This window comes from Pelodiscus sinensis, chromosome 20 (assembly GCF_052426305.1).
Source record: "Pelodiscus sinensis isolate ZL-2025 chromosome 20, ASM5242630v1, whole genome shotgun sequence".
Classification (NCBI taxonomy): Eukaryota; Metazoa; Chordata; order Testudines; family Trionychidae; genus Pelodiscus; species Pelodiscus sinensis.
Genome location: NC_143071.1, coordinates 2918831 through 2931959, shown reverse-complemented (window position 1 = coordinate 2931959; position 13129 = coordinate 2918831). Strand labels below are relative to the sequence as shown.

General features: G+C 58.9%; 1 protein-coding gene across 6 annotated transcripts in view; it reads right to left on the bottom strand.

Moving 5' to 3' along the window:
- BAIAP2 (BAR/IMD domain containing adaptor protein 2) overlaps positions 1 to 13129 on the bottom strand; it is a 92464-nt gene that overhangs the window by 19775 nt on the left and 59560 nt on the right. For all 6 annotated transcript variants that reach the window (XM_075904078.2, XM_075904076.2, XM_075904081.2 and 3 more), the window contains exon 7: positions 1430 to 1582. In XM_075904078.2, coding sequence (XP_075760193.1) covers positions 1430 to 1582 — 153 coding nt within the window. The remainder of the gene's footprint in view (positions 1 to 1429; positions 1583 to 13129) is intronic.

Below are 13129 nucleotides of genomic sequence, written 5' to 3'. Positions count from 1 at the left end.
ATGGACGTGCCAAAACCAGCAAGGGAACAGCTGGGCGATTTCGTGTATTTGACCTCTCCTGGATACCAAGAAGTAATTCCTATCCAAGGCTCAGTCAAGGCGAGCTCCGGGAACCACCCCTTCTCCCTATCGCCCAGCTCGCTCAAATCACGTGGCTGTTTGCGGACCAGAGAGTTCTGGACTAGAGAGGTTCAAGGGTTCCGAAGGGCCGCTGGTATCTCGTGGGGCTCCAGCAACGTTTGAGGGGCTCGGAAGCATCCGGCTCTGAACCGAACAGTTCCCCCCTGGAACGTGTACTGGGTTTGGACTCCGCACACGTGACCGAGCGAGGCTGCGGTGACTCACTGGGACTCTTCTGTTACTCCCTTGCTCAAAGCTCCCTCGTGGCAGACGGAGATTACAAGTGAGATGAGCGACAAGTAGGGGGGGGAAAACCCACAGGAATAACTCGAACTGTGATCACAAGCAGGCGGCCGGCTGTTGTGTTAGGGAAGCAGCAGGCGTTACCGACCCGTAGTGGCATCGTTAGCTAACGGACCACCACAAGGGGGCAGGAGCACTCTGCCCCAAGGCCTCGGCAAACAGGTAGGGGTTCGCAGCGGTCCTCCCCCCCCCCCCGGCCAAAAAAAGTAAAAGCTAAATGGGCCCGTGGACCAGCAGCCTCGCTATTTACCTCTCTCCTTCGCTACTGTACAGCTCACCCGGACCACCCCCTTCCCCGCTGCTCCTCCCAGGCCAACGGCAGCCGAGGAGCGGAAACGGTCCGGGAGAAGGTCCCGGTGAGAGGTCAGGTGACCCAACGGGGATCCGACCCCTCCGTGAAGCCAGCGCGCCCCTGACGCAGGGCGGCCCGGGGACGACGCGAGGGAAGCGGGGAGGTGTGTTCTGCCTCAGGTGGGCAGAGGGTCCTGGGGCGGGAGAGTGGGGCTGTGGCCTGCTGCTGCAGTCTTGCCAGGCCGGGCAAGCGCTGGGCTTTGGCAGCCACTCCAGGAGAGCTCTGAAGTTGGGGGGGTCTCCTTTGGGGGCCCAGCAAAACAGCTGTAGATACACGGCACGTGCCCTCCATCCCGTAGGTCTCTGGCCAAACGCCCACCCCCCCGGTCCCGTCTGCCAGGCTCAAAGCTCCACCTCACGGAGACAAGGGAGTGGCATATGCAGTCCAGGAACACCCCGCCCCCATGGCGGCGCAACGCACCCATCGGCGCACGTCCCCGGCTCCCGTCGGCCCGAGCCCCAGGGCACCGGTCTGGTACAGCGCTCAGCCAGGCAGCCCGGCTCGTTAGCTCAACCTAGGTCTCTTTGAAGGCCCCTGGTCTCCCCCCAGCACCAATCCAAAAGGCCCCCCGCCCTCCCGTGACCACCGCCAATACAGACAGGCGCGCTCATGCGGCGGTCCTTTCGCCGGCGGAGTAGCGCCGCGGCCGCTCACCTTCGCGTGGTAGGCGATGGTGTTCTTCGCCACCGCGCACTGTTTCTCCACCAGGAAGCAGAACCGTCTCCGCTCCTCCGTGAGCGCGGTCTTATAGCCGTCGGAGACGTAGTTTTCGAGCTCCCCTTGCTTGCTGCTGATGGTGTCGATGCACTAGGAGAAGAAGAGACGCGAGCCGGTTACTGGAAGGGGGGTGTTTCGTGTCAGTGTGATGACCTTGCTGCAGGTTTGAAAGAGGCACCCGGAACCCCACCACAAGGCCCGTTCTTTCGGGTCCAGACCCCGAGCACTGCCTGGGTCCGTGCTGCAAGAAATACCTGCGGCATTAGCCTGCCCATCCCTTCCCGTCTCCCAGCAGAGCACGGACGCTATCGACACACGCCACGGCTCCGGGCCGACGGCTGGCCTGCCGGCACAGAACTCTCGGCGCACACGTGTGTGTGCGGGCACGTGGGGCGTGCGAGTGCGCATCCCTCCCCAGCCATCCTTACTCATCCGAACACCCCCACACACAGCTCCTGACTCAGAGCGTGGGCTTCAGCAGCCGTGTGGGCGGGCGGGGGGAGGGCAGAGCCGAGCGGCTTTGCAGCTCCCCCCTCTCCAACGCCCACACTCGGGGAGAGCGCTGGCTCAGAACATGCTGCACGAGCTGGCGCTGCTGCCTAAGCCCTGCCGGCGTGAGGCAGCTCGGACGCAGGATGTTTCTGCCCCGACCCCTCCATCTGCCACAGCAGGGGAGCACGCCCCCCTTCCCGGCGCACCCCCCGCTCTGGCAAACCGGCACACAAAGCCCCCGAAGAGAACCGAGAGGCTGCGGAGCAAGACGAGAGTGGTTCCCTTCACCTCATGCCCCCCCAAGCCCCTTGCTTGTACCCTCCCCCTCCCATCTCCGGGGCCATTTCTAGAAGACGCCCTGAAAGGCTAAACGAACCTGAGCACAGTCGCTTCGCCGCCACTGTCCAAGCGCAGAGCCCCCGTTCTCACCACACGCTCTGCCTGGCAGCGAGGGGGTCCTGGGCACCTCAGAGGGGGTCCCCGTGGCAGGTGGGTGCCGATACTCCCACCACCTCTCTTTGCAGCGCGCACACAACCTCTCCCCCGCCGGTGGAACTCGCCCCCTTTCGTTTTGCTTGGGCTCCGCAGCCCTCGGACCCGGCGCTTCCCCGGGCGCACGGCCTGCGAGCGCCACAAAAACCAGTCACGTCCCTGCCCTCGCACGGCATCACGGGGACCACCGGCTGGTCCCCGGACCCTGCTTCTGTCATTGGGTACGTTTTGTGCTGCAGGAAGAAGCCGCTGTGACAGCAGCACCTCTCGGTAACAACCGGCGTGGAGGCTTCGGAGACAGGCCGACGCTTCAGGAACCAGTGAGGAGCTGGGCTCAGGCCACAAATCCCCCTCCCCCAGGACCCCAAGCAGGGAGACCATCTGGCAGTTCAGCTAGACAAGAGAGGGTCTGAATTTCTTCACCACTTCCCTGAGCCTCCCAGCGGTCTCCTAGAGAAACCCGCCGGGAGAGCCAACGCCCGCGGCGGCTTGTTCTCTCGGAACGGGCTCGGAGGGCAATTTGCAAGACCGGGGCAGCAGCCGGCCAGCCACGGCGGGACCTTGGCAAGGGAGGAGGGGTCGGCTCCATGCTCCTCGAAGGGGCGTGGCCTCAGGTGGAAGGGGCGTGGCCAGCAGCGCTGTCTGGAGCGGGCAGTGCTGTGTCCCCACCTCCCAGGAGGAGCGGAGGAGGAGCCCTAAGAGCTGCCCGGGGTGGCTGCGTGGGGCTCCAGGGGTGCAGGGTTCCCCCTATGCAAGACCAAGTGGCTTGCTGCACCCCAGAGCAAAGCCCAGGTCTGAGCAGCAGGAAACGCCAGAGCGCGCCCTGGGGGAACGTGCCTTTGGCGCACAGGGGAGACTCTTCTAGCTAGTTTGCTCCTGGATCTCGCCCGCGGGCGCAGAGTGGCCAGCAGCAAAAGGGGAGAAAGGCAGAGACCGCAGACAGTAACACTTCCGACCACCCCCAGGTTTCCCCCTGCCGGCCGGCACGCCCTGAAGTCAGGGTCAACCCCGGGAGGGGCCAGAGCCGTGCTCTCCGCCCACGCCGGCACACGTAACCCACTCAACGCGCTGGCGCGAGGCGGCGACAGGCTGCACGGAAACCGAACCCCAGCTGATCCGAACAGGCCGGCAGCAGCCTGCGGGCGGGCAAAGGGCGATGAGAGAACCTAAGCCCCTAGCCCCGCCCCTACCGCCTGAGGCCACGCCCCTGCCGCCCAGTGTCCTGTGGGAGCCAAGACCCCCCCCCACACAGTGGGCCAGCCTCCCCCCTCCCAGCCCTTTAGCATGGGGAGGGCTGTCCCCCCAGCCTCCCTAGCCCCAGCAGGGCTGGCGGCACGGCCCCCTCCTACCAGCCCAGGTGGGGCGGATGCCTGGACAGCCCTGGGAGACTGTAGGAGATGTGCTGGAGGGGCGAGGGGGGGCAGGCAAGTGGTTTGGGAAGGCATTTCCTGCCCCTGCCTCTTGGACCTGCCGCCCTTGGCAACGGCGCGGACAGAGGCTGGCAGGGCCGTGCAGCGCGCCACACGCACGCCCCACGTGCCCACGGAGGGGGCCCGGCAGCAGCAGTGCTGGAGATCGCTGGGGAGGAGGAGCAGCCTCTTCCCAGTGCACTAGCTCAGCGCCGGAGGCCGGGCACAGGAGCCAACCCTCAGAGAACAACGTGCCGAGGGGACGGGCTCGGCCCGAGACAGGCGCCCGTCTCCGTCACTCCCCGCCGGGCCTCCCCAACCCTGCGGGGGCCAAGTGGGGGCGAATTGTCGGGGGGAAGGGCACCGAAATCCTTGGCAGTGGAGTCTAACCCCTCCCCAGAAGAACAAGCTCCCGCCTGACCACTCTGGAAAGCGCTTCTGGGTTTTTAGGTTGATGGAGCCTTCAAATTCCTCCCGTCCCTCGGGTGCAGGCCGCAGCTAAAACTGGCACCAGGAACAGAGCTGGCCTAATTAGCAATGTCGGCATCTCCTTGTACCCCCAGGGAGCCACGGGCGTTTGAGGGGAGAGGGATGGTGGCTTAAAATAGCCTTGCCTTACGGCCTGGAGGCAGAGGCCAGAACTCCTGTTAAGGAAGATGCAGCTTTTGGGGGGGAAGGGAGGTGGGACTCAATCTCGGAAGGACGGAAGAGCGAAATCTTGCCCCTCACAAAAGCTGGGCAGCCTGGCAAGGCCCAGCGGTGCCCCCGGGAGCCGGTGACTCATTCCGAAGGTGGCGCGCGCCGCAAGCGCCGCGAAGGGCTCCCATTGTTCTCCCTGTGGGGGAGGGAGGCGCTCGCCAGAAGGTGAAAGCCCCGTCTCTGCAGCGAGCATAGGAGGCTGCCCTGCCCACGTGAATCATTCCCAGAACAGCAGCCACTCGGCCTGCCTACGGCTTTAACTCTCGCTCTGCTGGAATCGGGGACGAGAAGGGCACCTGGGAGAGAGTCGGCTGGAAATGTGGTTTAGGAACGGAAAGCAGCAAGGGCTGCGGAGCAAGTCTAAGTAGCACAGAATCCTGGGGCTGGCAGAGACCTTCCGAGCCCTTGCCCAAAGCAGGACCAACCCCGACTCAATCATCCCAGCCAGGGCTTGGTCAAACCAGGACTAAAAATCTCCAACGATGGAGATTCCACCCCCTCCCTAGGGAACCCATCCCAGCGCTTCCCCACCCTCCTAGGGAAAGAGCTTTTCCTAATATCCAACCAAGACCTCCCTCACTGCAACTTTGCTCCTCGCTCTGTCACCACCGAGAACAGCCTGTTTCCAGCCTCTCTGGAACTCCCCCTTCAAGGCATTAAAAAGGCTGCTATCAAACCCCCCTCACTCTTCTCTTCCGTAAGCACCCTCAGAAGAGCTTACTGAATATTTGTAACAGCCAACTAACTCCTAGAGATCTAAAACCAACGAGCAGTCCTGTGGCACCTTGGAAATATACAGGCTCGTGAGCGGTCGTGGGTAAAACCCACCTCAGCAGGCGAGTCAGAGTGGAAATAGAAGCCAAGTTGTGCACACAGCAAAAGCAATTACCTGTAAATTGTAGGACCCGTGTTAATGCAGCTAGTTACGTGGGCTGGATGTGTCCTATTTCCAGCTTTTGATGTGAAACTGTGAATGTTAAAGGCAGGGGAAATTGGCTCTGCAGTGCGTTAACCAGTTAGTGTCTTTGGTCAAGTCCAGGGTAACAGTGTCAAATTTGTAAATGAATTCCAGTTCAGCCGTGTCTGTGCATTCGGGTGGGGAAACCCCTTTGCAGAAGAATGGCTACTTTTAAATCCATGACTGAGTGTCCAAATAGAGTGTTCCCCTACCGGTTTATGAATGACACTCACTTGCTAATGCAGCTACCCCTCTGAGCGTTAGATCCCTAGTGCTTGGAGTTGACTGACCAGCTCTTCTCATTAGTGATCTACAACCCATCCTGGACAACGATCTCTCACTTTCACAGGCCTTCGGAGGCAGGCCAGTCCTCGCCCACAGACAACCCACCAACCTGAAGCATATTCTCACCAGCAACTATACATCGCACCATAATAATTCTAACTCAGGAACCAATCCATGCAACAAACCTTGGTGCCAACTCTGCCCACATATATACACCAGCGACACCATCACAGGACCTAACCAGATCAGCCATACTGTCACTGGTTCACGCTCCTGCACTTCTACTAACGTAATATACGCCATCATGTGCTAACAATGCCCCTCTGCTATATACATCGGCCAAACTGGACAGTCCCTACGTAAAAGAACAAACAGACACAAACCAGATATCAGGAATGGCAATATACATAAACCTGTAGGAGAACACTTCAGTCTCCCTGGACACACAGTAGCAGATCTAAAGGTAGCCATCCTGCAGCAAAAAAACTTCAGGACCAGACTTCAAAGAGAAACTGCTGAGCTCCAGTTCATCTGCAAGTTTGACACCACCAGGTCAGGATTAAACAAAGACTGTGAATGGCTCGCTAACTACAAAAGCAGTTTCTCCTCTTGGTGTTCACACCTCCAGATCAGCTACTAGAAGTGGGCCTCATCCTCCCTGATTGGATCCATCATCATCTCTAGCCTGATCCTGGCCTGCATATTTATACCTGCCTCTGGGCATTTCCACTCCATGCATCTGACGAAGTGGGTCTTGGCCCACGAAAGCTTATGCTCCTACACTTTGGTTAGTCTATAGGTGCCACAGGACTCCTCGCCGCTTCTTCTCCGAAAGCAGCTCCTACCCGGAGGAGTATGGACTCCTACACCCGGGGGGGAGAATATGCCACAGAGGAAGGGAACACACAGCCACACTGGCTGGAAGTCACCCTCCTCGCTAACACAAGACGACTGGAGTTTGCACAGTACCATCAGTTTTTAGACCAATAAATGAATCCTCGATGATCTCAACAAAGGAGACCAGAATGTTAACATGACAAGTCAAAAAAAATCCTTGAGACAAACCCGAATTCCGAGCAGTGATCAACGTACAGCCAGAGCAGGCAAAACAGCAGCTGTCCTATTGGGTTCTTACGAGCGCATGCGATCACCACGTATTGTTACTGCGTACATTCATTCAAATGGTGTTGGATAAAAACAATTCCATGACAACTAGGGAAGAGGGGAAACCGGGGCTAATGCCAATCGGCGCCGTATTGAGCTGTACTGCAGGGATCAGCATCAGGGACCCTCTTGATTAAATGACTGAAAGGAGAGAGTGAGCCACATATTAACGAGGGAACAGCAGCTGTCCAGAAGGACTAAAGGGGACCTACCGAACAGAACAGTTTGGCTTGGGGAAAAATAAATCACAAGCCAATACATCTCGGGGGGAAACACCACAACACTCATCAACAAAGGGAAGCCAGGAGCAGTAGACAATGGGGCAGCAGAAATGGCTAATACGATTCTGGGCGGCATACAAACACATTCCCTGTAAGCGGTGTGCTTGGACAGCCACCCAGGAGAGATTCTAGTACCACCCGGCTAATTAGCAGCCTGCATTGCTATTGGTGGTGCGCATCTGCACCTGCCTCGGTGCACAATAAAATGTATTCCACACACCGATGGAAAAAATGAGAGGGAACATGGAGACACGAATGCATCAGATCGTGAGGAAGGAGGGGCGAGCCAGTCAATGTTTAGCTCTGGTGGGAACACTACTAGCTTTCGCAAAACAGAATCAAAAGACCAACCAGGGGAGCTCAGAGAGGCGCCATAAACATCATAGAATCCTAGAGCTGGCAGAGACCTCAGGAGGTCGTCAAGTCCAGCCTCCTGCCCAAAGCAGGACCAACCCCAACTACATGACTGGGATAGATGACCGGGCCAGAAGGATTTAAGAGCCAAGGGACGACCATGACATGAGAACATGGAGGCAGCCAGCAAGGTTTGGAGCCGCGTGAGCGTCAGAAGCAGAGGATTTATTTCAGGTGGCACAAGGGGAGTCATTAGAAGTAATGAGATCAAAATTAAGAAGCCGCAATCAAGGCGGAGGCTCAGGGAAAGCTCTCTGGTAGCAAGATCTAATAAGTGGCACAGTAACCTCTCCAGGGGAGTGATGAAACCAACATCGCCGAGTAGATTTAAAACTCGACAATCGCAGGAAGATTGGGGTCACAGCCCTCGGCGGCCCCTGGAGGGAGCCGGCTCCAGCTCTGGCTTCCAGGAGTCTCTTCTAAAGCAAATGAATTCAGTGCAACCCAGGAATTCAGCTCTTCCCTTTCTGAAGAAGGCGTCAGGCAAACATGAAACCGGATCCCAGAACCGCTCCGACCAATGCAGATGAGACGTTCTGGCGTGAGACTGACGTGGGAAGCCATGGATAGACATAAGAACATAAGAGCGGCCACACTGGGTCAGATCAAAGGTCCATCTAGCTCAGTCCTGTCTGCCGATAGTGGCCAATGCCAGGGAGCAAACAGAACAGGGAATCACCACATGATCCCTCCCGTCACCCATTTCCAGCCTCTGACCAACAGAGGCTAGGGACACCAGCCCTGCCCAGCCCGACTAATACATTCATGGAGGTGAGGTCCATCAATACTTATCTAGTTCTTTTTTGAACCCTGTTCAAGTTCTAGTCTTCACAACCATCCTCTGGCAAGGAGTTCCACAGGTTGACAGTGCACTGCATGAAGAAAAACTTCCTTTGGTTTGTTTTAAACCTGCTACCTACTCGTTTCATTTGGGGACCCCTAGTTCTTCACATCCACATCCGCGGATGTGGACACCCGTGGCTGTAATGTGGATATCCGTGGCTTTGCAGGGCTCTAGAAATTAAGTATGCTCCCCTACCCCCCAGTGTTATGTCCATGTACAGATTCCCACTGTTCTGTAACAAGGGTTGGATTCGACCTCCTGAGGTCTCTTCCAGCCCTAGGACTATGATTCTAAGGGTGAAAAAAATGTGATTTGCAATGGTGGAAACAAAACACAAACTCGATTTGAACACATGGCCAGCGTGTGTCTTGCAGTGATTACTTAGAACATGTTTGCTATTCCGAGCCCCATCCGATTTACGAGTGAACTCCTACGTGCTTCATCCGTCACCACCAGTAAGAACTGTTCCGAACCCCAGACATGGGTTATTTTGTTGTCTGACTTGTTTAGGCTCTGGAGGCAAAGTGGAAGGAGGCGAGGGCTTGTCTTTCCTGGGTTACATTGTACAGCTGCTCGGACACCAACGCTCTCTCAGGGATAACACAGGATTAACTCCTCACCACCTGCAGCCATATCGAGCTAGGATCTCACACACAGAGGGGCTAGGTTAGGTTCTCTACTAGAGTGGAAGGCCAAGGGGAATCCAGGAGCTGCAGAAAGTAGTGCGGAAGATTCGGCAGGGGCACGCTTCCGATTCAAAGTCAATCCATCCAGCAGGGCTGACAGCCACCACGGGCCCTGGGGCAAGATGGGGAGGGGGGCGCCACATCCCGAGAAGGGGCGTGGCTTTGCGCAGAAGGGGCGGGGCTGGGGCAGCCAGCCCACAACGCCACCTAGACGGAGGCTTTGGGCCCCCCCAGCCCTCAGAGCCGTGTGGCAGCGATTCCAAAGGACAGCGGCTGGGAACACCAGGCCTCTCTGGCTCACGGCCCCCGAGGAATTGTCCCCTTCTCCTGCCCGCAGGCCTGAATGCGTCAGGAACAAAGGGCAGGAGGCGACTTACTCGGCAACACCCCCATCGGCAGCAACGTCTTACGCGGTATCTGCGGTTCCGCCCGGCAGGGCTCCCAGCGTGCTGGCCGCGAGCCACCAACATGCAGGAGTTGTTCCACTGCCGTCACGGCTGCCCAGACAGGCCTCACGGAGCGCCAGAACAGGCAGAGCCCGCGTAGCCCCGCTCGCATGCCGGGCAGTCCGGCGTCCTCAACCCATTGCTCAGACCGGCACGGGCTTGTGCGTGTTGCCGGCAAGAACCATCTCAGACGCCAACGTGCCGCTCGCCGAGGGACACACACAGCTCGCAGACCTCAGGCTGCCGAGTGAGCCGCAGCCGGCCTTAACCTGCGCCTCGGTAGCCCGGCGAACCACAGCTCGCTGCTGCACTGGAGAAGGCCGGCAAGTGAGTTTCCATGGAAGCGGCACCACGTTTTGTTTTCTCTGGCAAAGAAACCCGGTCGGTAGGGAGCCAGGAGGCCCTGAACACGGACGTATGAACACGCCGACGCCTCGTTTCCTCAGCACGACGCCCTACCCCATCCTCTCCCTTGGACCCGGGAGGGGGAAGCCATTCCGAAGGCTCCTGGCACTGTTCTCTCCCTCACACGTGGCCTCTGGAGGAGACGGGGTGAAGCCGTTGCTAGATACGCTGCAGCGACGCCCGATTAGGTGGGCTGCGGCAGTGGAGATGGGCCCTTCGCCCTCTCTTCTCACCACCACCCTGCTTCCGCTTGGCTCTTGTACGTCAAGTGCTCGGGTCAGGTTCCCAGCCCCCCCGACCCCCCCTCTGCAATCAGTGACTCTCCTTTCACACACGCCCACCGTTCGCTGTACAAACCCGCCCCCAGGCAAGATCCAAGCAACCATGGGCAGCCTGTATGCTAGGCAAGGGGAGGCATTGCCTTTCCACACCATCAGCCTGGCCCCGCCCACACTCCGCCCCCAGAATGCCTGTTGTAGGCATACACCGGGGGGGGGCGGGGTGGAGTGTTGCTGCCTCCCCCCGCCCCCGAATACCTGCCCTCCCCATGCTCTGGGGCAGCTCGGCCCACGTGCGCCCACCCTCCTTGTGATGAGGGCGTGGCCTGAACAGAAGGGGCGGGGCTAGGGGTGGGGCTGGGAGCTTCGCCAGCTGCTCATGCGAGCCACCTTCTCTCGGCATGAAGCCTTTGCAGAGGGAGCAGAGCTACATGGCTGGGTTTTGCACTCAGAGTATCAAACGGGAAGCTAATAAGACACACCAAGCTAATAAATCTATCCCTGCTAACAGTCAGGCCTCCCGTTTCATTTCTTTGTGATCTCACGTCGCCTCTCACAGGCCTGCTCTGCAGGGGAGAAACCTCGTCTGCTTCCCTCTGCCAAGTGCCATGCACAGCTACGACATGAAACAAACCCCAGGGCCGAGAAACAGCCAACCCGTTGCTCGCTGCTGACTGCGTGGGCGGTTTGAGATCAGCCACTTAGAAACAAGCCCTCAGCCGAGAGAGCCGCTCGGATGGGTCCTTATGAACTCGCCGCACGCAGAGGCTTTTATTTTTGCTAAGGGACGCGTTTCTAAGTTACTCCGAGCCTCAGCAGAAATGAGCTGCAAGAGCCGGTTCCAGCAGACTAATTTGAGGCGGCTCAGCTCAGAGAAAAGGCGGCATGATGGGAGCGTTTCTCCCCCGGCCTTGCTCACCCTCCCCGCAGACCACTTCCAGCCGCCCCCATGCACAGCCAAGTCCGCCTGCCGGAGGGGGACTGGCCCCCGACCTTTCCCTCTGAACGGCAGAACAGAAGCGGGTGTTCCCGGGGGAGAGGAAGGATCCTTGTTTGGCCTCCCTCCCATTGGCCCTGGGACACACTGGGCATCTCTTAGTCTGTGGCCCTTGCAGATTGGGGCAGCCAGGCAAGGAGAGGTGCACGGGGTGCTCCAGCACCCGCAGATGTTCCACCTGGCTCCTCAGTGCCTAGGGACCGGCCCCACCGCCAGCTCTGGGTCCTGCCAGCTTCTGCACCCCCGGAGTCCCACCCTCCTCACAGGCTTTGCAGCCTGCAGTCCAGCCCACTGGCTTCCGCTCCGGGTCCTGCTGCCGGCCCCGGGCCCTCGCAGCCGCCTCCAGCTGTGGCTAAGCTGCCAGCTATCCCAGGCCGGACACCATGTGCTATAACGGTGTCCGGTCCAGGAGAGCTGCCAGCCCTGGGTGTGACCCCAAACCTGCTCAGCACCGCCACCTAAAAACAGTCCCAATGCCACAGGGCGGGCCAGACACCCAACTCCTCCGGGAGTCTTGCTGGTCTGTCCGAGCCTGGCCACGTGCAAGTTCCAGCTGGAGGGGCTGGGAAGGTGGAGGTAGGGGAGGTCGTCAGATGCATTTTGAGCCTATTCCCAGAGCAACTCCTCGTCCCGTCGTCCTGGGGCACCGGTTTTAAGCTTCACTTTTACATCAGGACAACGGCAAACCCCCGTGATTCAGCAGCAATGGGACTGCACAGAAGAGCAATTACGCTTCCTGCGGATGAAAGCCAGAGACGCCTGCAGAGCGGCTGAACCCGGCTGTGGAACAGTCCCTCGCACTGAAGAGCCAGGATAATGTCGGCATTCGAAGTGGCAAATCAAGCCTGGGATTTAAATATCCCACATTTGATTTGCATCTTCCCGACCGGTCGCCATTTTTGAAATTTACAAAACCGGACTCACTGCCCATGTCTACACCCAGTAGTTCCAATTAAAGCCTAGTTCGAACGCCCTGTTATTCCTCCTGGAATGAGGTTTCACATTCCCCTAGATCCACGAGCCCTCGCACAGGTTTTTAATGGACTAGGAGGAGTTTTCCACATGGGCAGCTAGTGACCGTAGGGCTGGGGGGAGGCAAGCCTCCAGCCCCGCCCCTTGTGCTCTGGCCACGCCCCCATCACAGGGAGGGAGGGCGGTACTGTGGTCTCGAGCCTCAGGGCGCGGGGAGGGTGGGCGCTGGGGGGGGGGTAGCAACACTCCACCCCCAGAATACCTACAGCAGGCCTTCTGAGGGCGGCACGTGGGCGGGGCCAGGCTGGCGGCTTGGGAAGCAAAGCCTTCCCCTGCCTAGTGTATCGGCCGCCCCTGCTATTTCATAACGACCAGCTGCCAACAGCAACTTCTCGCTATCAAAAAAACTCATCTGCCCCTCACTTCCCTAGGCACCGGTCCAGGGCAGCACGGCTCCAGTGTCCTGGAGTCTGGCGCAGCACATTCCCCCTCGCAGCCCCGACTCGGCTGCTTTTACGAAGCCCCCGCCGCACAGACGGAGCGTGCCGGGGTAGAAACACCCCAAGACTCCCAAGTTGGCAGTATCGGAGCCAAACGACAAGCGCTCCTCTGCCAAGAGGCAAGTGATTCTCTGGTTTAAATAAGGAGAGTTGTCACAGAGATCAGATATATTTGCGGAACAAGACAGGGCGTCTGTTTGACATCAGCAGCTGCTGAGATGAGGAGAGCCGAGCTGCCAAGAAAGCTGGGATTCTTCACTTCCCGTGTTGGCAAGTTCTCCCATCCTCCAGACGAGGCACATGGCTTCCCCTCAA